The sequence below is a fragment of the Pichia kudriavzevii genome, chromosome 2, assembly GCF_003054445.1.
Source record: "Pichia kudriavzevii chromosome 2, complete sequence".
NCBI classification, from domain to species: domain Eukaryota; kingdom Fungi; phylum Ascomycota; class Pichiomycetes; order Pichiales; family Pichiaceae; genus Pichia; species Pichia kudriavzevii.
The window spans coordinates 582,329-608,030 of NC_042507.1; the positions used below are offsets into that span (position 1 = coordinate 582,329).

The window sequence follows — 25,702 nt, forward strand, 5'->3', positions numbered from 1 at the left end:
CATGTAGTTTGAAAAAATTGATATCTACTCTCCCCAGTTGTTGCCAATCTCCGTCTCTATTTTAACAATTCTTGTTTCCACACGATCCAATGTTTTCTCTACATTCTTTATCTTTTTCTTCAAAATTACTAGCCTTTGTAGATAATCTTTGCAATCAAACTCAGGTTTAACATCGCTATGGTCGATCCTGACACCATCTTCAGCAGTACTTGAACTTTCTAGATCTTCTGATTGTGTGCCTATATTCTCTGAACAATCTGAAATTATTTGCTCATCTAATGGGAAACTTCCTGGCCGCAGGTTATTGGCAGTTTCTTGTAAAGTCTTCTCCATTTTATGTAAGATTGTATGTAGGATCAGTTGAGACTCGTATAGCGACTTTAGATTTAAATTGAGTAATTCCAAAGGTCCTTCTAAAATTGATTGCACTGCAAGTTCCATGGGGTGAATATAGTTTTCATCATTATCATTAGACATCTCTTTGTCAAATAAATTATGTGTATGTCCATTCAATTTTCACTAAAAAAGTACAAAACTGATCTTATGTAACGGGACTTTTTTTCTCTCCATCTTGCCGCACAGATACCAACGAATATTCATGTACACTTTTTTTTAAGCAAAGGTCTAGGCCCTAAAAACCCCAGTTTGACATCACCCTACAGTCATCTTCCTTCCACTGGATAGCATTATGTTGTCATATATACAAACATCAAGGAGATTATATTCATCCATTCCCAATGCGAAACCTCTTTTGCTAGATATTCTCCCTTCAAAGAAAATGATTTCCAGACTACTGTTCGATTATGATGCACGTTACAACTTTAATAAATACTTGCCGGTAATCGAATCTATTTACGACAATGAATGTTCTGATTATGCAAATATACCTGAAAAGTTTAAAGGGAATGATTTGCTTGTTTTCCAAAGAGTTTTGGCTCAAATCAGGAAGCAAACTCATACTATCAATCCACTACTATTAAAGTTAGAGAATGATTTAATTGAAAAGGCAGCCGAGAGAGGCTCCAGGGATGCATTGTCCACTTTATCCTTTATGGCATTAGAAGGGAAAGGCGAAGGATGGTCAGAAGAGGACAAAACTACTGCAAAGAGCTACATAAAAGAATTAATGGAATTGGAACATCCACTAACGTTCAAGTTAGCAGCCGACAGAGAGTTGAAAGGTTACACAGATTCTCTTGAGAGAAAATGCGCAGAGTCTAACGATACCCCAAACGATGATCTTATACCAACTTTTGATTTATCATTTTCCACTATAACTGAATCTCCAAAGCAACTAGGAAGGGCAATTTCTTTATACGAACATTTCTTATCGTTAGATTCTCGATCAACTATTGCTGCTGCGGCACATCGTAGTTTAGGTATGATATACTTTAGGACTCAACAACTGGGAAAGTCCAAGGAGCACTTTGAAAAAGCTGTTGAGCTTGCTCCGTCTACAGATAATCCTCAGGCGCACTTTTTTCTTGGCCTATTGAATGAAACGGACCCATTAGTAGCAAGATATCACTTCCAAATGGCCGCATCCGAAGGATTTAGGGAATCCTTTGCGAATCTTGGGTATTTGGAGCTGAACGTATTTAACGATCTATACAAGTCTCGGGAGTGGTTTGCACTGGGTGCTGAATTAGGGGTCCCTGAATGTATCGTCGGCCTTTTTGATGTAGCTATGCGTAAAAAGGACTATAGAAAAGCCAGAGCAATAGTAGAGAAAGCAGAGAGACAAGGCGTAAGTAATCTTCTTAAAGAAGTTAGGAAGGATAGTGTTGAACTGGCAATTTCGGAAGCAGACAGAATTATTGAGGTTGCAGAAGAACCACAAGCCCGCCAACAATCTAATCCCAGGAGAAAATCTACAAGATGGGATCTTTAAAAGTATTAGAGACAGCTACATGTACATAACATAGTTTATCGAGTTCATAAGAGTTTTAACAATAATAAATGACCTTCTCTACGCGGATCCCAATGGCCTGCAGCATTCCACAATGCTTCATTGATTCCATAGTATTGCCCTAGAAAATTCCTCACATCATCATTGCTCTCCCAAAGCGAACTGTACATCACAATATAGTGCGGCCATTGATGTGGCCATTGCGAACGTGGAGGAGAGATGTTTGGATGAACAATGGAGGGAAAGTTAGCTTTAATAAAAGCCAATGGGTTTTCATAAAAGTAATCTGATTCATCCATGTACGATTCCAAAGTAATACCTGGCTTTATGTTATGAGGTAGTGGCGGTTCGCAAGTTAGAAACCAGACATTGACTACTCTGCTAGGCAAATGGATATGCGATTGGAAAGGAGTTGAATGGCACGGAGTTAGGAATCCCACACTGAGTGGTTCATCACAGTGTGCCTCTAGAACTTTATTTCTGATTACCGTAGGTAATTTTAACTCTCCCATTTCATGGTATTGTGTGAAGTAGTAGGCAAGATGAGCTGATATAATGACACTGATTAATATAAGAATTTTCATTGTTCTTTCCCGAACCTTAATAGCAATATTAAATAGACCATATGCCACATAGGTTAGAATAAAGGGCATGAGTGGGTAAATAAACCTGAACTCCTTGTGAGGGATCAAGCTAAAAATCAGGATGTAACACAATAGTAGAAATTTAGTGTCCGACCAAGATGTTTTCGCAATTCCGTACAGAAAGAATGGCAAGTAGTTCAACGTTATAACTGGGATAGCTTGTAAAAAATAGAAGTCTAGCCGGGAAACACCATAAAACGACGATAAACTGTCTGCCACATTAAATCTGAAGAAGCTCAACAATGGAAATTTTGCTTTTCTGTAAAACCAGTAGTTCACAAGGAAATCCAATGAACATACTAGGGTTCCTATGACTAGGGCAGTGATTATATGCTTGGGATTCTTCCAAAAGATTCTGGGTAAAACAATTAACCAAATTATAGCACTAGTGGGCCTGATAAGGCATGTTAATGCTGCAGTAATTAGTGCAATGAGAATATTGTTGGCATAAAGGTAGTATAGCGAGACAATGGTTGTTGTTAATTCAAGTGAATTTGCAAATGATCTACACCAGCAAAACCAATTCCAAGCAGAAAACAGACTTAGATAACAGACCAACACAGCCAATTTCTCATTCCTAAACTTCAACCTGATTAAATCATAAAGATAATAGTCACCTATTATTGCTACCAATGCGTTCACAACTTTAGGTGCAGCTAGGAGATATGTATAGTCAAGGTTGAAATAATCCACAAATTTATAAGGCACAACATAAAGTAAAGGATGCAAAAACGACCTGAGCCCAAGTTTCCATTCCCATGTCAAATACCCATATCCAAATACCATTGCATGGGCAGGTTCCAATGCCTGCCAATATTCATCAGCTTGGAAAAACGTGTTAATAGTGAAAGCATTTACCAACCTCCATGCAATTATTAACCAAACCGATGGTCTCCCAAGGACTTCTAGTTTTCTTTCCAACCACAGAAGCCCGCTATCTTCTCTATGTATTAGATCTCTCTCCGACATAGCGTTTTCTCACGTTCTCAGTCACGGGGAAGAAGAATATTCCCTACTCCGTGAAACTTCCCCATGGCCTTAGAAGTAGGAGACGTCAGGTAGGAAAAGCGGAAATGAGAAAAACCAGCCAAAATGCGAGCGTGCTTTTGTTTTTTTTTTTTAAACGTCCGTTATCGTTTTTTAATCTGCACTATCTTCTTTATTAAATTAAAAGCTTGAAGAGCTAGTCTTGTTTATAGAGGAAATAAACCGTCTACACTAAGTATATACAAGCAATGTATCGAAATGAAACGTCTCTATCATCTCACACGGATAATTCCCTACTTGATCACCACTTTTCTGAGTCCGATACATCCTTAGCTATCACATCCATAAACAATACCTATCAAAACAAATGCCAAGATTCCCCGTCTACGACATACAATGACTCCTATATGTTAATGCAAAATAAAAATGTGCCATCCTTAATAAACAGGAGGTCTGGTGATACCAAAGATAAGAAAAAGTCACTTCTTGTAGGAGTATCCTTTAATGAAAGCCCAAGCAATAGAAAACCTGGGGATTGTTCTAACCATAGTGATAAAATTAATGTGGAAAGTCCCATTTTAGACGACTTGTTTAACACTCCAACTTTAGGCTCCAACTTTGACTATCCTAATAGTCCAGTGACACCAGTGACCCCATATCTCGATCAAGTACCGTTTTCAAAATCCCCCCACATATATGGTGATACCAAAGAAATAACGAAATATCCACTTAACGATGACAAATTAGAGTCATTTGTTTTGATACCCGAGGTATTCGATATAAAGCTTGTCGAAAGGTTAGGTAAGGGTGGCAATGCTTATGTTTATGCATGCGAACTATCAACAACTGGCTCAATCGATAATGTATTTAGTACTGCCATCAAGATACCAATAAATAAGAGTAAAGTCAAGTATATACTCCAAGAAGCTAAGATGGCTATTAAATTAAGAGAGTTCCAGAACACTTGGTTCCAAACTGAATGTAGGTTCTTCCCCTTTATTGATTGTTATGGGTTGTACTATATTGATAGACAAAAATTTGACATGATCAAGCCGAGAGAAGCTTTTCCATGTTTGGTTATGAAAAGAATGACGTATAGCTTGACTGAGTTTGTAAGCACGCAATCCAAGGAGGCAGAGGCAGACAAAACGAAAATACATCTAACCTTATGGTGGAAATTATGTCAGACATTGCTAGACGCTCTTAAAGTTTTGAAAACACTAGGACTAGTCCATTGTGATCTTAAGACCGATAATGTCATGATCACCGAATATAATTCTACATTGCCTATTGAGTCACAAATAAGTCAGGTGCTATTTAAAGTGATAGATTTTTCGTCGACAAACGAGATTCAAGGAATGGTGAAGTGTCCCGACATGACACTTCAATTTACAGCGCCAGAGTTGCTGGATTTCAGTAAACATCCGTTACCTACGCCCAACAGTGATTCCTTTAGCGCAGGGTTAATTCTACTAGAGGCGGCCACAGGATCGAAACCTTATTCAGCTGCAGGATATGACCACTTCTACCTTCTATCTGTTATTAAGGAAGGTAAAGTAATGGAGTGGTTGTCTCCAGAAGATATGTGCATTTTAAATGCCAACCCGGACGTTAAGCGTGTACTCGAAATGTTTCTTATCGATCGTCTTCCTGTGGAAAGCATCAGCTCTTTTATTCAGACATTATAGATTAAATGAGGTCACATCCTCCAGACTCTTATTCTTCATTTCTGTACTATTTTATAGATTACAATATAATATTACCCTATGTATTTAAGGGTTAAACGGTGCCTTAACGGGGCAAATTAGAATCTATTTGACAATGGGTGGATCCATTCTGGATAAAGAGGAAGAAAAAAAAAATCTCAAAGAAAATATCAGAAAATAAAAAAAAGTTGTTTCCAGGTTTTCCACATGTGGATGTCTCTCATGCCAGCAATAGTTTATCAGAGTTAAGTCATACCAGTCTGAAAAGCCCATTATACTTGCATAGCATAGGAAAGAGATACCTCATAAAAAGAGAATACCAAGGAGATGTCATCGGTTGAGCCCAACATTGCCAACGAGATGCAGCAATCCCATGAAGAACTGCAATCATTGCACGCATCAAATTCAGCAGTTGATAGAATATCGTCGGAATTAGAACCTTTGCATAAAGCTAAGACTAACGATGTGGTTAAACAAGAAAATGTAGGTGAGGTAGGCCACTCAACTACAGATGCAGGTATGACAAGTTTACCGTCGTTGGATAACCTAGTGATTGATGATCCTAGTAATCCCACAACAATAACAACCATCGTGAAGTCAACCGAATCATCACCAGAAAAACAAACGACATCATCTAATATTAGTAATTCACTTGGTGAGATATATTCAGCAAGAAAAGAGAACGAAACTGTTAACATAACCACTCTACCAGCCGCTGAAACCCAATCTGCGCCAGATAACGTTGAGCAGAAATATAAAACATCAAAGCTTGAAGAAGAAACAGAAACTGTTCATTTACACCCATCTCCGAATGATGCAATGAAGATCCAAAATAGTTTACAAAAGAATACTGAGAGTATAGAAAGCCCCAGCGTCCAGCAATTAGGAACGGAACTGGAACAGAAAATTCAGGCTTATGCAATGTTAGATTTTGAGTCATTCACATTTTATGTTCAAACTATGCAAATTTTACTTGGAAGAATGGTTGAAGGCGATTCCTTGACCGAATCATTAGATATTCATCTAGGCAATCAAAAAGCAATTTCTAGGAGACATGCCAAGATTTTCTATAATTTTGGGAACCAGAGATTTGAACTTAGTGTTTTAGGTAGAAATGGCGCATTTGTTGACGGGAATTTTGTCGAAAAGGGACTGACGGTTCCTTTAGGAGATGGTGCCAAGATTCAAATAGGTGAGACTGAATTTGCTTTTGTTTTACCCCAACGAGAAGGTGAACAATCTAATAACAACAACGTTGCATCTAAATTGGAAGATAAATTGGAGGGAAACATTGAAGTGAAACCCAAGGTAGAATACGAAAAAGATATACACCTAGAAAACTTGGATAATTTAGTTGCCAACTTTGATGAAATCAAGAAAGACATTCAAGACAATGATATACTATTGAAGGACCCAAATGTTTTAAATATCGTTTTTGATCCCGAGTATGAACGAAAACGTGAATTGGAGATAGAAAGAGAGATTGGAAGGGTTTTAGCACGGGAGAACAGTGTACAGCCTCCGGACGTGCCTGATCCTATTGATACTAACAAAAATAAGAGCAAGAAAAAATCTACACCTTCTTCCAATTCAAAATCTAAACCTAAGTCCGAAGCTGCCCCTGAAGCCGAGAAACCTAAACCTAAGAGGCAAAGCAAAGCTAAGAAGAAAGTTTATACTTTGGAAGAGATTCCAGAGCCATATCGAACGAAGCCGAATATCGCATACTCCATAATGATTACGGAGTGTTTACGCAAGAAAGGAACGGAGCGAGGCATGTCACTGTCTGAAATTTACAAAGGAATACAGGAGCTATATCCATACTATTTCTATTGTCCTGATGGATGGCAAAGTAGTGTCAGACACAATCTTTCATTGAACAAGTCATTTAGAAAAATCTCCAAAGAAGGGAAAGGATGGCTTTGGGGTGTTAATGAGGAAGTTGTTGCAGAAAAGGATAGAATTAGGCAAAAACAATTAGAGAATGCCAAGGCTAAAGCAAAATTATCACAGAAAATTATTTCCAAAAACTCGTCGAGTTCAACCAAGATGTCATCACAGGGGATGACCACCAGTTTTAGTGCCAAGCCATCAAATCCATCACTATCATCTAGTTCACTAAACAAGACTTCAATGAGTAATGCACAAAACTTACAAGGATCATCAAAACAATCTTCAGCAGGGAAAAACACAAGTTCTCCTATTTCTAAGGACTCAAATATGTCAGCCAATACGAAAAAAGCATTGACATATCTCCAAAAGGAATTAATTTCTCTAACTAAGTCACGTAAGATGTACGATAGAGCAACGTCCACAGAAATCTTAACTAAGGCATTAGCAATGACGATTTCTCAAGTTGATCAAGCAGCAAAAAATTTTGCTATCAAGGGTTTCCCACTCGTCACATTAATTGATAAGAACCCGGGCCACGTCACAAAGATTTTGACAGCAGCCTTGAACGCTGCAACATTACAAGTCTGTAAACAGAAAGGTTTAACACCGCATTTGCCGCCTAAAATTACCAATTCACAGGGAACACAAGCTACTACCGGATCTGCATCTGCACCTGTATCTTCGACATCAACTCCGAATAACAGCAATGGTGCAAGTAATTCTAAAAATACCCCTACGATAAACTCTGCAATTAAAATACAGGCCAAGCCACAGCAGAACAAACCTGTTATAGCAATTAAGAGAGAGGAAGGGTCAAACCCTCCTAGACCAGTTAAACCAGACCTGGGCAAGCCCAAATTTTTCAAGCCAGATTTATCAAAGGACACCAAAAGCAGTGGACCTGTAATTTACCAATTCCCCAAGACTATGACTAAACCACAATTTAAAGCAACACAACCTATGAAACCTTCATTTAAACCCAGTGTCAAACCTATTAATGCGGGACTGAGTACAGGAAGTACGGGTGGAATCAATAGCATGAAACCTATAAAGTTAGGAGGTAACATTACTAACAATACTGGGTTGATGAAACCACAGTTTTACACAAAAAGCAAGATTCATGAGAGGAATTTGAACAAAATAGAAAATAATGATTTAGCAATTAAGAAAAGTATTGCTAAATTTGGCAAGCCCACAAGTATGAATAGTGGGAACATTGATACTAAGATATCAGCCAGTGAAGGGGAGCAGAAATCTGGCAATGCTGAAACTTCCACAACAACAGTAGCAGTGCAGAGAAATGACTCTGAGTGTGGTTTGAGCACTGTTACTGGAGACATAATGAGCAGAGTTAGCACAAGTACAAGTGCAATAGTTGGGGGAAATAGTGATACTTCACTTGATTCCGAGACAATTAAGACTTCGCATTCTGATAGTAATAGCAATAACAATATTGTTGTAAAAGATGAAATTGAAGAGGAAGGCGAGGATGAATTAGATATGATGCTAGCTGACTTAGAGAATCGAAACAAAGATGAGAGTGACGATAATAATACCGACGATGAAACAAGTAAGAAAAGAATTGCATCAGAAACTGAAGAACCAGAGAACAAAAAAATTCGACTGGATTAATGCAGTCTTCATCAGAGTATTAATGTACAACGATATAATAGAGACATTTGTATAATATAAAAGAGAATAAAAAACCTAGATGTTTATATATAGTTATGCATTGACATTATTGAATGAGCCTTCCTTTTCTTTTATCTCCCAGAAGAGAGGTCCAACATCGTAGTTACCATGGTATTTCCATCCTTCTTCAGTTATATGGTATAAGTTAATGGAGCCACCGGAGTAGGCATCTCTGTGAGCTGCTGCTAAAATAGATCTCTTTCCTAGATATAAAGCTTCTTCAACCGTTAGATCCCATTTGTAATTCGAGTCTAGGACACCATATGCAAACGTTTGACCGGAACCAACACAAAATAAGTCACCCTTTAGTCTAGTACCATCGGAATCCACATAATAGATGGTTGGTCCCTCCTTTGGTGTACAACCACAGACCATGGTACCCATCGACAAGCCCATACCTTTATAATTATACACCAAATTTGACAATATCTTTGAAGCTGCCGCAACGGTGATTCTCTCTTTATTTCTTAGTTCATGCAGTCTACATTGGGAACCCAACCAGGTTTCCCAATACTGACAGTCGGCAGCACCACCAGCCATAGTACCTAGCAACATTGGATTGATTTCAATGACTTTCTTAACGGTTTGTGATGCAATCCAGTTACCTGCAGTTGCTCTAGAATCAACAGCGACAATGATGCCTCCCTGGAAACGAAACGCTAGGGTAGTTGTACCATGGGCAATTTTGATTGAACAATCTGGATTGGTTTCATCATCAGTGTGGGCACGCAAAAATTCGGTTGGCTGTGAAATTGGAGGGATTGTAATAGATGGCGATAGGCTATCAACTGAAGCTGGAGTTCTTGATAACGACGAGTTATATTGGCTCAATTCAGCATCAAGACTTGATTGAAATTTGTATCTGTTAGCAACATCGTTAATGGATAACATGGTTGATAAGATTGATCGTTTGTATGTCGTTTGAGTTTCCTTTAAAGGATTATCAATCTGTTGTTTGCTACTATCGTGTACTTTGATACTACAAGTTGAAATTCATTTTGCCTTCCAAATCGCCGTAAAAGGAAACACAAAGTCACGTGCAAGCCTGCCTACTTGGTATAAAAACAAGTCGAAATGAAAATACCCCGTATTAGGAAATGCGAGGGCTTTCCCTCCACGTCTTACAAAAGCCCTCACTCCTAGCACGTGAGTGGTACAAATTGCTTGAGCAAACTCGCGCAGAAAAAGTTTTATTTACTTTACAGATTTTCACTGGTATTGCGAGAAAGAGAGAAAGAGAGAGAGAGGTGAGGTACGATGAAAAATATTAATATTGTAGTGAAGTAAGTTTAACTGTAAAACTTTAGATTTATTGTGTCATTTTACAACTCCCCCATCTGAACAAGAAATACAAGATGTCTGACAAGAGCAGCAATGTTATGAGAGAATTAAAGATCGAAAAGTTGGTCTTAAACATTTGTGTTGGTGAATCTGGTGATAGATTAACCAGAGCATCTAAGGTCTTAGAACAATTATCAGGTCAAACTCCAGTCCACTCTAAGGCAAGATACACCATCAGATCTTTTGGTATCAGAAGAAACGAAAAGATTTCTGTTCACGTCACTGTCAGAGGTCCAAAGGCTGAAGAAATCTTAGAAAGAGGTTTAAAGGTCAAGGAATACCAATTAAGAGCATCCAACTTCTCCACCAGTGGTAACTTTGGTTTTGGTATCCAAGAACACATTGACTTAGGTATCAAGTACGATCCAAATATTGGTATTTACGGTATGGATTTCTTCGTTGTTATGGGTAGAGCAGGTTTCAGAGTTGCTAGAAGAAAGAGATGTAGAGGTACCGTTGGTAAGTACCACAAGGTCTCCCAAACCGATGCAATCAACTGGTTCAAGGCTAAGTATGATGCTGATGTTATCGGTGCTTAAATAGTTTGATTAGGATTATGTTTAAAAGTAAGTTAAATATCAATCTATATAATTTCAACTATAAAAACTATTTAATTTTGGCGATTTCTTGCTGAATTTTCTCATTTAGTTTTTCATTCCATCTATTTGTTAAGAAGTTGTTAATAGGCGCAAATTCCCCCAGTTGTTGTTTGCGGTCATTTTCTAAAACAGTCAGCTCTCCCTTTCTTGCGCTGGCTCGTTTCTCAAGTTCTTCATAAATTGATTCTAGTTCTCTCCGTTGTAAATATCTGTGTTTATCCACCAGTAGTGGGTTTTCCGTTATAACACTATGTATGAGCGCGTTTCTTTGCAATCGAAGGGCAGAATGGCTCGCCAACAATAGGAGATTGACGTCTCCCTGAGACCCTCCAGTGTATTTTTCGCTGAGTGGTGACATATCGAGGCCCTTCTCTGAGAGAGGGAGGAGCTTGTCGTTATGTCGACACGTTTCCTGCACCTGTGGGTGAAGTCTATCAGTGTCCATGGTTTCCACAGCAGCAGCCACTGCCAACTGGATTTCTCTTTCGTAATCGGTGTGGTTCATTGTGTATGTGGATGTATGTGTGTATGTATGATGACCCAAAGCTAACCCAGTTATTCTCCTTTGTTTTCCTGTTCGTTTGAACTCAGTTCAAACCCTCTTTCAGCTTTCCAAAGATAGAATTTCCGTCACGGCAACTAATAAGTGAAAAAAAAAGAAGCAACTATAAAACAAAGAATACGAAATTGCCTAATCGAGCAAGTTATGGGTGTTTTCTAAATTACGAAAACTTCACTTAATTCATGCTCGTTTTCGCTCTTTAAGTTTCTGCTCTTATTTGAAAGGGTCCTTAAGATACGGTTCATGCTTTACTCTTAGCCCACTTTACGGAAACACACTTTGTTCTTCCATTTTGATTCTTTTGATCTTTTCTTTCCCCCACCATTTCATGCTTTCATCCAGCTTTCGCCGCAGAGTCTCCTTTGATCACTACGATCCAAACCCCCATGAAAAACACCCGCCTTCAAATTGCAAAGAGCAATTATCTCCCACTATCAAGCCAATTTTAAAGAATGACCTCCCCGCACAGCCCCGCTCAACAAAGGACAGCACCTTATCTATAAATACTATAGGCAATTTCTCTTTGCCAGGTTCCCCTCAAGCGCAAAAGAGCTCCTTCTCATCCAACAATGCTGCTGACCATAATTCACTACAATCCTCAGAGCCGTCTCGGGTTCACAAATCACCTTATGGGGGCCTGTCTGATAGTGAATTACTCGAGTTGGATTCTCAATTCAATAATAGAACCATTGACTTTCAAAAAAGTTACGGTTTCTCTCCTACATCAAGACTACAAACAAATTCCATCTCTAATCGCAATAAAAATCTTATAGATACACATTTCCGTAATTTGTCCCCAAATGCGATTTTGAAAGAATACCCCACAAAACCAATATTAACGAAAAATTCCTTTTGCTTCAACTATACACATTCCAAATTAGCTAATAACGATTTTAGTGATCGGTTCTATATTGTATTGCTATCAAATAAATCGGCGTCGCTATCATCGATCGACTACTTTTTGAACCATATTGCATCTAAGGGCGATACGTTGGTAATTTGTTGTTCACTTTCAACTTCAATTCTCGGCAATGATAAAACTGAACAATTGGAGTCTTTTATTGAAGATTTCACTGACTTGATTTTATCCCATATTGGTGCTAATGATAAAATTGGAGAAAAACCAATCAGTGTCACTTTTGAGTTTTTCAAATCTTTCTCGTATATGGATGAAGTTTTAAATTTGTATCAACCTAGTGTTGTTATAGTCGGGACTGCTAATGAACAAACCAAATCAACATCAATGACGACACCTGAAAGGAAATTCATTTCTGTGGTTCTAGTTGGTGAAGATTATAGAAATAACAGATTGAGAGAGTGGAATGTCCCCCAAAATACCGGTCTGAATTGTAGCCAACCCCCAGTTTCGTCAATTAGCTTCAAACTGCCAATTGAGAAAAAAGGATCAAACTCTTCTTCATACGCTCCATCAATTCTGGTAAATGATATTTCTTATTCCTCCCAAGACTCAATGTCTTCAACGACTAACTTGTCCAAAATGAAGACAAATGACACCACTGCTTCTTCTCTATTTGACAACTTAAACGAAACACCTTTTTTGGAACTAGCTAAAACAAACTCAAACTCTTCATCGTTACAAGTACCGCCAGACCAACAACAGCAACAGCGGAGAAGGAGCATGTTGGCTGTTCTAGATAATGATACCCTAAGTACCCTAAACAACAAACATTCTGAACAAGAATTTGCAATTGACGATACCCCGGAATATACCACTTTATCTGCAAAGAAACAATTACCTTTAGGTCAAACTAGAGAACAACAAGAACTTTTTTCTAAATACGAGCGTAGATTGTCGGGTTTGAATGTAAATATACAACGAAAACCTGTTGATTCGTCTTCAACAAGTAAGGATCAAGTTGACGTGAAGGAAAAATCAAAAAATAAACGGCCAAAACAGAAGGGTTTATTTGGCTGGTTCAAATAATAATTATATATCAATTTTAGTTTTGTATTTATCCAAAGAATATAGTTACAGCAACCACATCTACAATAATGTTGATATATATATAATTAATAGTAATTATGATAGTTACCTAGTCTTTAATCGCATTTTTTTATACTTCTGTATATTATACATGGCTTCCTACCGCCATCACATTTTAGTTAAAAATTTGATGGATTTAAATATGTTGTAATTTCACCAAAGTTTTCTTTGATACTTCTTGTTGTAACAAACCTGGAAATCAACGCAGCAGATCCAGCCTTATCGTTGGTACCCGACATTCTAGAGCCGCCAAAGCTTTGTTGTCCAACAACCGCACCTGTACTCTTATCATTGATATAGAAGTTACCACATGAATACCTCAATCTTTCTTCGTATTTTCTGATGTTTTCACGACTTGTGCTGAACACAGAACCAGTTAACCCATATCTAGTTGCACTATCTATTTTCTCCAAAATATGATCAATCTGAGAATCTTCAAAAACGTAAACGGTTAACAAAGGACCAAAGAACTCGGTCTTCATGAATGCATGGTCTATATTTGAGGTCTCAACTATGGTAGGTTCAATGAAATACCCAACAGATTTGTCAAACTTTCCGCCGGCCAACAAAGTCAATTCTGAATCCTTTTCTGTACTCTTGATTGCATTAGTCACTTTATCAAATGAACGTTCATGAATAACTGGTCCCATGAATCCCTGTAACTCTTCAGTACAGTTAGTTGGTTTGATTTTTTTTGTATTGGCTATGATTTTTTCCTTGAATTCAGGCCAAATGGATGCACTGACATAAGCACGGGATGTAGCAGAACATTTTTGACCTTGAAATTCAAATGCTCCTCTGATAGTGTTGAAAACTGCATTATCAACATTAGCAGTTGAATCAACCAAATGGAAATTTTTACCACCGGTTTCACCGATAATTCTAGGAAAATCTTTATATTTACTCAAAGCGACGTTTTTAGCTATCTGAGACCAGAAGCTCGAGAAAACATCAGTGGATCCGGTGAAATGTAATGCACTAAAATTCTCATTATTAACAACAATTTCTGAGACTTCCACTGGATTACCAGGGACAAAGTTGATGACACCATCAGGCAAACCTGCTTCCTTTAAAATATCCAATAACAGATAATTAGATAGAATTGAGGAATCTGATGGCTTCCAAACAACGGTATTGCCCATCAATGCAGGTGCACCGATTAATCCACCTGCAATTGCAGTGAAATTGAAAGGTGTAACCGCATATACAAAACCTTCCAATGGTCTGTACTCGGTCCTATTCCAAACACCAATTGTTGATTCAATTGGTTGTTTTTTGTATAGTTCCTCCGCGTACTTGACATTAAAACGGAAAAAATCGACAAGTTCGCCAATACAATCAATTTCACCTTGAAATACGTTCTTACCCTGACCCAGCATTGTAGCTGCCAACATCTTGTACCTATACTTAGTTGAAATCAACTCAGATGCCTTTAAAAAAATTGCAGCTCTATCAGCAAATGGCATGTTGGCCCATTTAGACTTAGCCTTCATTGCGGAATCTATTGCTTTTTGAACATCATCCTTTGTTGCTTGTGCATACACTCCAAGATTTTGGCTGATTTTGGCTGGATTAACCACTCTTTTCGTTTGACGATCATTGATTTTTTCCCCATTGACAACAACTGGGATAGTACTTGGATTTTCTATAAAACTTTTGATTTCATTTTCTAACTTATTCCAGTCTTGTTTGTCATTCTCTGTGAAAAGTTTAGTTGGTTCATTAGTTATATGTTTTGGAGCTTCAAAATGTGCAAATTGTGCAATTCCTCTTGTGTATCTAGGAATACGAAGAGACTTAAGGGTCTTAGAGAGCATGTTTAATAAAAACGGAATCTACTGCTAGAATTCTGGTTAAAGAAAAGAGGACAAATGTAAAAGAAAGAGTATGCATAAGTGTCTGGCGCTGGAGTTGGTAGATTTGGTTGTGGTGGGGAAGTCAGGGTGTTTAAATAATTATGAATTATCACTCTTTCTCCTTTTCTAAGCCCAAGTGGTCAGTTGCAATTTTTAGCGAGCATATATGAACCACGCGGCAGTTCTAAGCGAGAGGAACGCTTTCGTCCCAATCAGCTTCGTAATCATGGGATTCCTCATCAGTCTGTTCGTGGACTGGAACAAGACGAGGCCATTTCTCATTGCTGTGTTCCTCATTGACACGTTTGGCAACGTTCCATACAGAGAGAATGCATACTGCCATGGTGAGGATTGTAACAATACCCGCACGCGTAAGCTGCCAGCGATAAGTTTCAATATCGGACTTGAGGCCACTCACCATATCACTTATAATTCTAGAATTTAAATCAGAATTCTTCAAATTTAGTTCTCGTTGTTGTAGGTTATTTTCATGTTTGAATTGATTTAGTTCTAGTTTGATCAAATCATCATTTAATTTGATTTCTGCAATGGTTTCGTCGTTCAACCCATTAAACCACCTTTTCAATATAATAGAATCATTTGTTAAATTCATAATAGATATTTCTCTTGAATTGGTAACTTCAAACAATAGTTCCGAATGTGCAGCCTCAAATAAATATGTTTCGTTTTCCAGGTCAACTTTTGGAGCATACGTTTTGTTAATCCAATTCATTTTTTCCTTTAATACATCGTACATATACCTGGTCAAGATCTTTGATTCGGCTTCAGTGAACCCGCTTCTTTTAAACTCTTGAACAACACGATATGTGTCAAAAAAACTCTCTACTTGAATCACATAATCATCTATTCGTACATCTTCAACAATTTCGGCATTTTGTTTCTGCTTTTCCTTCTCCTTTTGTTTTTGTTTTTCCTTTATCCACTCTTCTTTCCTCTTACTGGAACTTGTATCGCTAATGAAAACATCTTCGCCCCCCATCGGCAAACCGATAGGCATCTTCCCCATTGTAAAATTAATTGGATTCGTCTCTAATGGTTGCTGTGGGCTCTTTGTTGTGGAATTCCTCAAACACGCCCTCCTTGAAAACAACCTAACATTCCAAAAAGCACGAACAGGCCGCATCATGACACGAGACATTTAACAACTCGTCAATGAGAGTGCAACTCCTACCTTCTAGAAAAGTACAGGAGATAACGAATAAACCCCAAAATAGAATATTGTTAACAATCAAATCACACCTTCAGTAGGGAAGGCGAGCTCATTTCACAGGAAAAAAATGAAAAATGCATGCTAGGAATCACGTAGTCAATTGAAAACGGTTCCTTTCAACTCTGAACCAGCACAAATCTTGAAAGTATGGACGCTCCAGACTATGAGTTTTCCCAAGGGCCACTGAGACTGCTTGCAACTGCAGTGCAGCAAGACAAAAAAGTGCTTGTATCGCTTAGGAATACACACAAACTCGTGGCTTCCGTGAAGGCATTCGATAAACACTGCAACATGGTATTGGAGAACGTGAAGGAGTTTTGGTACGATGGTGAGGATGGTAACAAGGCTCTCAGGGAGAGATACACGGCAAAGATGTTCCTAAGGGGAGATTCGGTAGTTTTGGTTCTTCATCACGAATAAAGCAAAGAATTTAGGCGTTTCTTCATCTTACCCCGACTTTGTTCACTCTGTACACTATTTTTGATTACACGAAACCTACATTGAGTGGCCTTCTCATAGTTAAAATGTCTAGTATAGGGGATACCTTTATACATGTGTGTGTATTTGATCTTAGTAGGTAATATCCAGCTACCTACCCTTGTATTACTCGAATCATAGTTTTTTTTTTTCCCCACTAATTCATGAATAACGCAGTACTCAAGTTCTTCAAGCTTTAGAGAAAAAGTATATAAAATTCGTCATGTTTTCCTTTAAGCTACACCTCATAAACCAGTGGAGATAAACATACATGTTTATACGTCTGTTGAGGAATCGCCAGTCTTTATTGGTGAGCTTTAGGCGTTATGTTACCACAACACCAGGCACAGACACTTACAAAGGTTATTTGAAGTACCCCATAGATAAAGTGAAAAACCCAACCCCAATTGTTTCTGATGACGACTTGTACAAACGTATATCTTCAATACCACTTGAAAACTATAGGAATTTTATAATTGTGGCACATGTTGATCACGGGAAATCAACATTATCTGACCGATTGCTTGAACTAACAGGTGTTGTAAACCCTACGATTGACAATAAACAGGTGTTAGATAAGTTAGAAGTTGAAAGAGAGAGAGGTATTACAGTGAAAGCACAGACCGTTTCAATGATATACCATTATAAGGGTGAAGATTATATGATTCATTTAGTTGATTCACCTGGTCACGTTGATTTTAGGTTGGAAGTTATTAGATCTTATGCATCATGTCAAGGAGCGTTACTATTAGTTGATGCGTCGGAAGGTATAAAGGCACAAACGGTTGCCAACTTTTATATCGCTTATTCCATGGACTTGAAGTTATTACCAGTGATAAATAAAATTGATTTAGATACTGCAGATATACAAAAAGCAGAAGAACAAATAGAGGAAACTTTTGAACTTGATAGAGATGACATTGTTCACGTTAGTGCCAAGACTGGTTTGAACGTAAATTATATCTTGCCTAAAATTATTGAAAGTATTCCACCCCCACCACCGGAGAAGTATAACAGAGACGCGCCATTGAGATCACAAATCGTCGATTGCTGGTATGATCCTTATGTCGGGGTTATCATGTTAGTAAATGTTGTTGACGGTGAACTGAAAAAAGGCGACAAAATAGAATTTATTTCAACGGGTGAAAAACACGAGGTTAAAGAAGTTGGTGTTATGTATCCAGATAGAAGGGCTTTACCTAAATTGGTATCTGGACAAGTTGCATATGTGATACCTGGGTTTAAGGATGCTAATAAAGTTTTTGTGGGTGACACTATTAAATTAGTGGGGACGGATGTTGAAACTTTGGAAGGGTTTGAAGAGCCAAAACCAATGGTATTCGTGGGCGCCTTCCCTGCAGAAGGTACTGAATTTAAGAAAATGGAAGAAAGTTTACAGCACTTATTCTTGAATGATAGGTCAGTTGTTTTTCAACGAACAACATCGAATGCCTTAGGGCAAGGTTGGAAATTAGGATTTTTAGGATCCCTACACGCCTCTATATTTAAAGAACGGTTAGAAAAAGAGCATGGTAAAAACTTAATTATAATTGCACCAACTGTTCCTTACAAAGTTACTTTTAAAGGTGGACGTGAAGAAATCATTAACAATCCAAGTGATTTTCCTGATGGTAATAAGAAAAGTGGTGTAGTTGATATTGCCGAACCAATAGTTGAGGCATTGATGACCTTTCCAGGTGAATATACAGGGCCAGTCATGAAATTATGTGAAATCAATCGTGGAATTCAAAAAGACTTGCAATTTTTGTCGAATGGTCAAACGTTAATGAGGTGCATTCTACCAACTGCACAATTAATTGATGATTTTGTAGGGAAACTGAAAGGTGCAACTCGGGGATATGCTTCACTAGATTATGAAGATGGCGGCTATATGTCAAGTGATGTTTGCAAATTAGAACTTTTGGTTAACGGCGGTAATGTTGATGCTTTGGCTACAATTGTTCATAAATCTCAGGTTAATAAGATGGGCAGAGAAATGGCCGAAAGGTTAGTAAAATTTTTGTCAGTTCAACAGTATGATGTTATTGTTCAAGCAGCAGCAAATGGCAAAATTGTTGCCCGTGAGACTATCAGAGCTCGACGCAAAGATGTTCTAGCCAAACTGCATGCTGCTGATCAATCCCGTAGAAAGAAACTATTGGCCAAACAAAAGGCTGGTAAAAAGAATTTACAAGCGGGTTCTCAAGGTATTGCACACACGAGAGTTGCTGCAGAAGCTTGTCAATCTTTCCTCAGAAGAGATTGATGTCGTTTTATTCTTGTATGTAGTTAGATCTGTTTTTTTTTTGTTTCGTTATGTGGATATATGCCCTTTAAAATTTAACGAATGAGGAAATGCGTACATATTTTTCTTGTTGAAGCCTTGTAGATAGGCAATTTTCAAACTTAACTATCAATGAGTTTTTTGTTTTTTTTTTCTAAAACGAGCAAAGATTCACATTGATTTCATAAAGAGGAAATGATTAGGGGAACAAAGCGGTCAATTCCGTTTCCCTTGAGACCACAAGATATGAGTCGTGGAAGAAGATTGATGTCGTCAACGTGGTCAAGCAATCCTCCTTCTTCCCTTGAAAAGTTACTTGCCCTAAATAAGATCAGCACAGAGACATTTGTCAATGCATCTGAGTTGTTTGTTCCTTATCGTGGTAGGGGACTTTTTGGTGGCACGATGGTGGCCCAGTCTTTATTGGCATCTCTTTTACATTCCAACATGCCTGAAAAGAAATGGAAACCTGTCAGTATACACTGTCATTTTTTACAAGCTGTCCAACCAACTCCGCAGTTGCAATATAAAGTTACAACGTTAAAGCCGGGCAAAAACTATCTTACCAAAGAAGTGAATTTGCACCAGAACAATAAACTTGTTTTTAAAGCTATCGTTACTTTACAGGCATATAAGCTTCAAGGCTCAGCTTCGAATTTAAAGGGACAACTAAATCATCATCGCAAAGCTCCTGTTGTCGGGGTCGACATAGCACCACCGGAGAAAATGTTCTCTCAGTCGGAGCTTATACCAAATTCCACCGCCGTAAAATGTTACGAAAGAGAACCTTGTGATTGGAGGTTACCCAAAGATTTGTTTGACCTTTCTATTGTAAAGGAAGAGGAAAAAGCTGCACCTGTGGAAGATCGTGTATTACGCTATTGGGTGAAAAATAAGGAACCATTGCAGGATCCATCAGTTTACAACTGGGTTTCCTTAGCCTATGTTTCGGATTATTTTTATTTATCTGCAAATATGCGCTTAAATATGAGAGAAATGTTTACCACAAAGTTTAGTGTTTCCCTTGACCACACGATCTATTTCAACACCGAACTAAATACTTCCGAGTTTTTCAACTATAACGTAAGGAATATCAAGGCGGGTGAAAATAGATCAATAATGATGGGTGAAATATTCAACAGGGAAGGGAAATTAGGTGCAACTACGTTTCAGGAAGGTTTGAGTGTCATCAATCCATAGAGTATCTGAACTAGGTTCTTTTTAATTTACAGTTGATCCTTAGTTTTACTTATTCAACTCATCTTTTGCACGATTGGTTAACATGATACATCGAATTACATACTACTTATTATACTGCTAGCATTTTATTACAAATAAATTATCTTTAGAAATAATACGGGCTAGCTTACCCTCTGCCTTTCTTTTTTGAGTAAAAATCAGACTCATCTGAGGAATCACTGTCAGATTCTACAAGATTTTTGCGCCTTCTAAAGTTATATCCAGAACTTTCACTATCAAAACTAGTTGAATCTGACTTATTTTTCGCTTTCCTACTATTCGATTGTAACTTAAAAGTACTTTTACTAACTGAGTCCAATGTGTTATATTTCTCTATACCCTTATGCTTAATCTTGCCGCTACTTTTCTTCCTATTTTTAGTTTTATTCTTTCTTCTTCCTTCCACCTCCGAGTCATCTTCACTGAGTGAATCCAATGGGTTAGTTCTTGTATTCCCAATAGTAAGCAATTCTAGTCTCCCCTCTGACTCTATCTCTGACTCTGATCCTGTACCTGGTACAGAATGATCGTATCTTCTCTCTTGCTTCTTTTTTTGTTTTTTTTTGATCTTCTTGTTGATCTCTTCCCTTTTAGAGCCAGAAAAATATTTCTTTGCTCTTCTAGATTTCCTCCCCTTCGAATATCCAACATCACTCTCACTCTCACTCTCACTCTCACTATCACTATCACTATCACTATCACTATCACTATCACTATCACTATCACTATCACTATCACTTTCGCTTCCATCAGAAGGATAGTAATATTTTTTGCTTCTTCTTGACTTCGCTTTAGTCCTAGCCTTCAGCTCCTTTTTTCGTCTACGTCTTTCCTTTTCTACTTCAGAATTGCCGTAAGAATCTGTACCAGTTTCACTGCTGCTTATGTATTTACTGCTCTTCTTGCTGCTCTTCTTCTTTTTACCTTTTTTCAAATTCTTCCTCTTGACTCTTGTTTTATCAAGATCTAAATCAGTTTCGTCTTCATCATCGCTAAACAATGCCAGTTTCATCAATTGTGTAATACTCATATTATCGGTAATTGCAATTGCCTCCTTCTTACCAGTCTTTGAACGCAAATTTTTGATCGCCTTTATTCTCAACAAGGCCTTCATAGCACATATTTCAGCAGTTTCTGTATATTGAGGGGTAACTGACGGTGAAGTTAATGGCTCTGTTTTGAGATCGTCTTTTTTATTCTTTTTGTCACTTGTTACTACCACATTTTTACCAGGTATAAATTTAGGTGGCTTTTTTGTATCAATTTCATACTGCGAGTTTGCATTGGGTTTAGGTAGGTCTAACTTTGGAGAAAATTGTTTGTGAGATCTCACTAATTTATTGTTACCGTTAGTATCAATTATAAATTCGGCATTTTTATATTTTGGTGGTGGTAGGTTCAACTCATCATCAGAGATATAGTCATTGTCGTAACCTTCTTTTTGTTTCGCCTTCCTTTGGGCTGCTGTTGTTTTTAGATATAAGGGTTTAGTGTGAATACCATTGATTTTCAGAGCGTCCTTCAAGTTCATTCCTTCAGCAGCCGAAAGTACTGCATTTTTCTTCTTCCTTCGATAATTAGTTCTATTCCTCTTACCCGGATAATAGTCTGAATCTGAATCTGCCATGGCCTCTAGATTAGATTGCTTTTTTATCAAAATTCAAGATCTATCAGTTTCACGTTTAAGAGAGTCTACGCACTTAGATATAGATGAAACTTTCCTGAGTTTCAGAATGAGGATTTTTTATTTTTAAAATTTTATACACGATCGATTGAAATGTTGTCTATAGAATTGTGATCAGAAAGTGAATACTTCATCATACTCATTGGATGCATTCATAATTTTGGTTAACAAAGATGGATCCACTGAAGATACTACAGGGAAAATGAAATCACATGTATGTTGTGAAGGTGGTAATTTCGAGGCCACTTTAGTAGGCTCCTTGTTTGGAATTTCAGGGAATACAAAAGAATCGATAACTTCGATATCACCTGATTCTGCAGGTTTCTTTTCAAGTTGAACATTCTGAGTCTTTTCAGAGGATAATGAATTGGAAATGGTATCTCCGGAAAAGGAAAAGGAAAATGGTGATTTAGATGCATCACTCTTAGGAATACTAAAATCAAAAGAGGGTTTGGTGACAGATAAATCAAGATTTTCGTTTTCTTCGTGAACATTAGGAACCCGTATTTGAGATTTCATTGTACTTGGTTCTACTCTTGAATTGTCCACTTTCTCTGATGTCGTGACAGGGACTTCAGGGATCTGTTTCGTTTGTAATAGTTTAGATTTTGTAGAACTCGAGGTGGATGCAAAATATGGTTCATATTCTTTTGTACCTTCCTTATGAATTTCCGTTTTTGCAGACTCGGCATCATCCTTAAATAAAGGAAGTTCCCTCATAGGCTTGAAGGGAAAAACGGGAGTTGCTGATGATTTTTTATCAGACCTGGATTCAAGTACTGTTTGATTTTTGTCTTTTTTGTTATTCGTCTTAGATTCACTCAATAACTGTGTTTTATCGTGTACTATTTGTTTATCGTCGTGATTGTTTTCTTTTAGTTCATCGTTGATAGTTATAATCACATTCTGTTCGCCATCTAATATATCAAGTACTTTGGACGCTGTCTTCGATATACTTGATTTTGAAATTTCCTCTGTTGTTCCTTTCCTGGAAACACCTATATTTTTTCCAGCTTCATCACCAATAAAACCTTCGCCATGAGCATCATCATCATCATCATCATCATCACTGAATTTTGATAAATCGATAATCCCACCCTTATAATCCTTTGAATCATTTTTCTTCTTTGAAAGTGTTTTTTTCTTCTCTAAAAATGCACACAGAGGAGAAATTGATTTGGTTTCAACTTTGTTCAAAGGACTTGTATAGCTAACAATCCGACGTTTCCTGATACCATTTAGGTTAAAACTTCTGTTCAATGAAGTGTTTGTGTTGCTTTGTACCAATTTGGACTTGTAAGTTGGTGTTTTTATAGTAACAGGTTTCTTCAAATCTGCTGAAGGAGCTCTTAGAATAGTTGAATTATTAGCATCGTTGAATGAAGCTAGGCCACCGACTTTAGAGCCCATTTGAGAATTATTTGTAAATAAACTGTGATTTATCATACTGCCGTTTCGACTTGGCAAGTTGGATTGCGATTTGCGAATTAAGCTCATCACACCTTCTATTTCTATTTCATTCAAAGGAGTGTCGCCCTTCTTTTGAAAAAACTCAGACAATGTATCATTTGGATTTTTAGATGTGAATGACATATTTGAGTTCATTGAAAGATCAATATTTCCAATGCTGACATTCTCAAAAGCAGTAGGCTGTTTCGTATTTCTTTTAGGTTTTTGCTGTTGTTTTAGCTTGTTTTGAAAAAATGCTTTGATTCTAGTAAATAAACCCTCTGGTTGGGACTGGGATTGGGAATTTGATTTCGAAGGTACATAATAAGGTGAAATTCCCTGTTTTACGGTCTTTTTAAAAGGCGAGTCCGGCCTTTCCCCTCCAAATGAATAGTTATATCTAGGCATTCTGCAATAATTTCAACACAAGACCCTCCTAAACGGGTGCTATAATTTCAGAGTATCAACTTAAAAGTTGTAGTTTTTATAAAAGAGTATTAGAAACTCATTTGAATTAAAAACATGTCAGTAGTTGAGCTTGAAAGCGAATGAAAGAAAAAAAAAAGGAAATTTGAAATTGGGAATTCAGTTTGTACTCATGCACTGCTGTTTTTCTTCCTAAGAGAAACAAAGAAAAGAGAAGTTGGAATTGATGGAAATGACTATGCCCGTTCGTACCCTGATTGGAGCACTTGCTTGTCAGAAAGATTCGTACTTGAAGCAGCTAACAACTGTCGTTGTGTCTTGTTCACCGTTAAAGGAGGAAGCACCAAAAAAGGCAGGCAAGAAGTTGTCAGTCACTGATAGTAAAGAAAAAAGGTCTCTTTATGAGATAGAGTTGGAAGATACTATACTATTTCCCGAAGGCGGAGGACAACCCAGTGATTTAGGGCTTATAAAGGTTGAGGATACCAAAGTTCGAGTTTTGGATGTTCAAAGAAAAGGTTTGTATGCAGTCCATATTACTGAAGAGCCAATTGAAAGTGGAACATCTGTATCTCTCGAAGTTGATTGGAAGAGAAGACTAGACCACATGCAACAGCATACCGGACAACATCTACTATCAGCAATCTTAGATAAGTATGATTTACCGACTTTATCATGGAACATGGGTGAAATGGTCAATTATATCGAGGTCCCTCGCAAAATCACACCAGAGGAAATCGTGGAGGTCACCGAGAAGGTAAACCACGAGATATTTAACAATACTCCTATCAACGTCGACACTCCAAAGAGTGAGAGTGAAGGAGTTAATTCTGAGAAGGGGGTGATGCGGGTAGTGAAGATTGGAGATATCGATAACAATCCATGTTGTGGTACCCATTTGGCCCAAGTTGGACAAGTAAAAATGGTTGTTATACTCGGACAAATGAATGGGAAAAATGGAACTTCCAAGCTCAACTTCTTATGTGGTGACAGGGTTTACAAATACACGTCTCAGCTGTACGACATCAATAAGAGATTGATGAACATCTTCAGTAGTAACATGGAAGAATTGCCAGAGAAGGCGGAAATGGTCATCAAGGAGGGGAAGAAAAGCCGTGCTAGAGAACGGAATCTAAGTAAAGAGATTGCCATCCAATTTGCGAATAGAATCATTGAGGCATTTCAAGATAAGCAATCTCCGAAATCTGTTCACTACGTCTATAGAGAGGAGGGAGACTTGGAATTTATAAATAAGATAAACGCCGAGTTGAAAATCATCCTATCTGAACATCCAGATAAGTCGATCGTACTTATCTCCGGAGACGGGGCTATTATTGTCGTTGGACCTGCCATGGACTCTATCGTGCAAGAACTGAGAAAAAGGCTACCTACGCTTCGTGGAGGAGGGAAGAACGGTCGTTTCCAGGGTAAGGTTGCGTCATACAAAGAACACGAAATGCAAGCTGTAATTGAATATCTGAAAGAGCTCTAGATAAACCGTTGTCCTCCTGTATCAAGAAAATGTAGTTTAACAGTGCTAGTCCATAACAGTATAAAGCCCTTTTAATTTTTTTACGGTGACGTATCTCCGCCTATTATGGTAAAAGTAAAGTAAGGGCACCTCTCTTCCATAATGGGACATTTTTGAGTATATTGGTAATTGTGGTCTCGCTCCAATGTAATGTTGGAAATGCAGTGTTGTGTAGTACTTTTGTTCT

At 37.8% G+C, this 25,702-nt stretch overlaps 17 protein-coding genes across 17 annotated transcripts; 9 read left to right on the plus strand and 8 right to left on the minus strand.

Annotated features, from left to right (window-relative positions):
* Positions 1 to 24: 24 nt before the first annotated feature.
* Positions 25 to 477, minus strand: C5L36_0B02960 (uncharacterized protein; the record flags this gene model as incomplete). Its single annotated transcript, XM_029464658.1, has 1 exon — positions 25 to 477. One exon carries the CDS (start codon positions 475 to 477, stop codon positions 25 to 27), a length of 453 nt encoding a protein of 150 aa, XP_029320517.1.
* Positions 478 to 688: 211 nt separating this feature from the next.
* On the plus strand, positions 689 to 1,891 carry C5L36_0B02970 (uncharacterized protein; the record flags this gene model as incomplete). Its single annotated transcript, XM_029464659.1, has 1 exon — positions 689 to 1,891. The coding sequence occupies one exon, from the start codon at positions 689 to 691 to the stop codon at positions 1,889 to 1,891; it is 1,203 nt and encodes a 400-aa protein (XP_029320518.1).
* Positions 1,892 to 1,935: 44 nt separating this feature from the next.
* Positions 1,936 to 3,522, minus strand: C5L36_0B02980 (uncharacterized protein; the record flags this gene model as incomplete). The annotated part of the gene is made up of 1 exon (XM_029464660.1): positions 1,936 to 3,522. The coding sequence occupies one exon, from the start codon at positions 3,520 to 3,522 to the stop codon at positions 1,936 to 1,938; it is 1,587 nt and encodes a 528-aa protein (XP_029320519.1).
* Positions 3,523 to 3,788: 266 nt separating this feature from the next.
* C5L36_0B02990 (uncharacterized protein) lies at positions 3,789 to 5,228 on the plus strand (the record flags this gene model as incomplete). Its single annotated transcript, XM_029464661.1, has 1 exon — positions 3,789 to 5,228. The coding sequence occupies one exon, from the start codon at positions 3,789 to 3,791 to the stop codon at positions 5,226 to 5,228; it is 1,440 nt and encodes a 479-aa protein (XP_029320520.1).
* Positions 5,229 to 5,573: 345 nt separating this feature from the next.
* Positions 5,574 to 8,771, plus strand: C5L36_0B03000 (uncharacterized protein; the record flags this gene model as incomplete). Its single annotated transcript, XM_029464662.1, has 1 exon — positions 5,574 to 8,771. The coding sequence occupies one exon, from the start codon at positions 5,574 to 5,576 to the stop codon at positions 8,769 to 8,771; it is 3,198 nt and encodes a 1,065-aa protein (XP_029320521.1).
* A 93-nt stretch (positions 8,772 to 8,864) lies between these two features.
* On the minus strand, positions 8,865 to 9,722 carry C5L36_0B03010 (uncharacterized protein; the record flags this gene model as incomplete). The annotated part of the gene is made up of 1 exon (XM_029464663.1): positions 8,865 to 9,722. One exon carries the CDS (start codon positions 9,720 to 9,722, stop codon positions 8,865 to 8,867), a length of 858 nt encoding a protein of 285 aa, XP_029320522.1.
* A 464-nt stretch (positions 9,723 to 10,186) lies between these two features.
* On the plus strand, positions 10,187 to 10,711 carry C5L36_0B03020 (uncharacterized protein; the record flags this gene model as incomplete). The annotated part of the gene is made up of 1 exon (XM_029464664.1): positions 10,187 to 10,711. The coding sequence occupies one exon, from the start codon at positions 10,187 to 10,189 to the stop codon at positions 10,709 to 10,711; it is 525 nt and encodes a 174-aa protein (XP_029320523.1).
* Positions 10,712 to 10,778: 67 nt separating this feature from the next.
* On the minus strand, positions 10,779 to 11,276 carry C5L36_0B03025 (uncharacterized protein; the record flags this gene model as incomplete). Its single annotated transcript, XM_029464665.1, has 1 exon — positions 10,779 to 11,276. The coding sequence occupies one exon, from the start codon at positions 11,274 to 11,276 to the stop codon at positions 10,779 to 10,781; it is 498 nt and encodes a 165-aa protein (XP_029320524.1).
* A 385-nt stretch (positions 11,277 to 11,661) lies between these two features.
* C5L36_0B03030 (uncharacterized protein) lies at positions 11,662 to 13,278 on the plus strand (the record flags this gene model as incomplete). The annotated part of the gene is made up of 1 exon (XM_029464666.1): positions 11,662 to 13,278. The coding sequence occupies one exon, from the start codon at positions 11,662 to 11,664 to the stop codon at positions 13,276 to 13,278; it is 1,617 nt and encodes a 538-aa protein (XP_029320525.1).
* A 179-nt stretch (positions 13,279 to 13,457) lies between these two features.
* C5L36_0B03040 (uncharacterized protein) lies at positions 13,458 to 15,155 on the minus strand (the record flags this gene model as incomplete). Its single annotated transcript, XM_029464667.1, has 1 exon — positions 13,458 to 15,155. One exon carries the CDS (start codon positions 15,153 to 15,155, stop codon positions 13,458 to 13,460), a length of 1,698 nt encoding a protein of 565 aa, XP_029320526.1.
* Positions 15,156 to 15,378: 223 nt separating this feature from the next.
* Positions 15,379 to 16,353, minus strand: C5L36_0B03050 (uncharacterized protein; the record flags this gene model as incomplete). The annotated part of the gene is made up of 1 exon (XM_029464668.1): positions 15,379 to 16,353. The coding sequence occupies one exon, from the start codon at positions 16,351 to 16,353 to the stop codon at positions 15,379 to 15,381; it is 975 nt and encodes a 324-aa protein (XP_029320527.1).
* Positions 16,354 to 16,572: 219 nt separating this feature from the next.
* C5L36_0B03055 (uncharacterized protein) lies at positions 16,573 to 16,845 on the plus strand (the record flags this gene model as incomplete). Its single annotated transcript, XM_029464669.1, has 1 exon — positions 16,573 to 16,845. One exon carries the CDS (start codon positions 16,573 to 16,575, stop codon positions 16,843 to 16,845), a length of 273 nt encoding a protein of 90 aa, XP_029320528.1.
* Positions 16,846 to 17,173: 328 nt separating this feature from the next.
* C5L36_0B03060 (uncharacterized protein) lies at positions 17,174 to 19,168 on the plus strand (the record flags this gene model as incomplete). The annotated part of the gene is made up of 1 exon (XM_029464670.1): positions 17,174 to 19,168. One exon carries the CDS (start codon positions 17,174 to 17,176, stop codon positions 19,166 to 19,168), a length of 1,995 nt encoding a protein of 664 aa, XP_029320529.1.
* A 213-nt stretch (positions 19,169 to 19,381) lies between these two features.
* Positions 19,382 to 20,386, plus strand: C5L36_0B03070 (uncharacterized protein; the record flags this gene model as incomplete). The annotated part of the gene is made up of 1 exon (XM_029464671.1): positions 19,382 to 20,386. The coding sequence occupies one exon, from the start codon at positions 19,382 to 19,384 to the stop codon at positions 20,384 to 20,386; it is 1,005 nt and encodes a 334-aa protein (XP_029320530.1).
* A 166-nt stretch (positions 20,387 to 20,552) lies between these two features.
* On the minus strand, positions 20,553 to 22,052 carry C5L36_0B03080 (uncharacterized protein; the record flags this gene model as incomplete). Its single annotated transcript, XM_029464672.1, has 1 exon — positions 20,553 to 22,052. One exon carries the CDS (start codon positions 22,050 to 22,052, stop codon positions 20,553 to 20,555), a length of 1,500 nt encoding a protein of 499 aa, XP_029320531.1.
* A 171-nt stretch (positions 22,053 to 22,223) lies between these two features.
* Positions 22,224 to 23,966, minus strand: C5L36_0B03090 (uncharacterized protein; the record flags this gene model as incomplete). The annotated part of the gene is made up of 1 exon (XM_029464673.1): positions 22,224 to 23,966. One exon carries the CDS (start codon positions 23,964 to 23,966, stop codon positions 22,224 to 22,226), a length of 1,743 nt encoding a protein of 580 aa, XP_029320532.1.
* A 244-nt stretch (positions 23,967 to 24,210) lies between these two features.
* C5L36_0B03100 (uncharacterized protein) lies at positions 24,211 to 25,476 on the plus strand (the record flags this gene model as incomplete). Its single annotated transcript, XM_029464674.1, has 1 exon — positions 24,211 to 25,476. One exon carries the CDS (start codon positions 24,211 to 24,213, stop codon positions 25,474 to 25,476), a length of 1,266 nt encoding a protein of 421 aa, XP_029320533.1.
* Between the last annotated feature and the right edge of the window lie 226 nt (positions 25,477 to 25,702).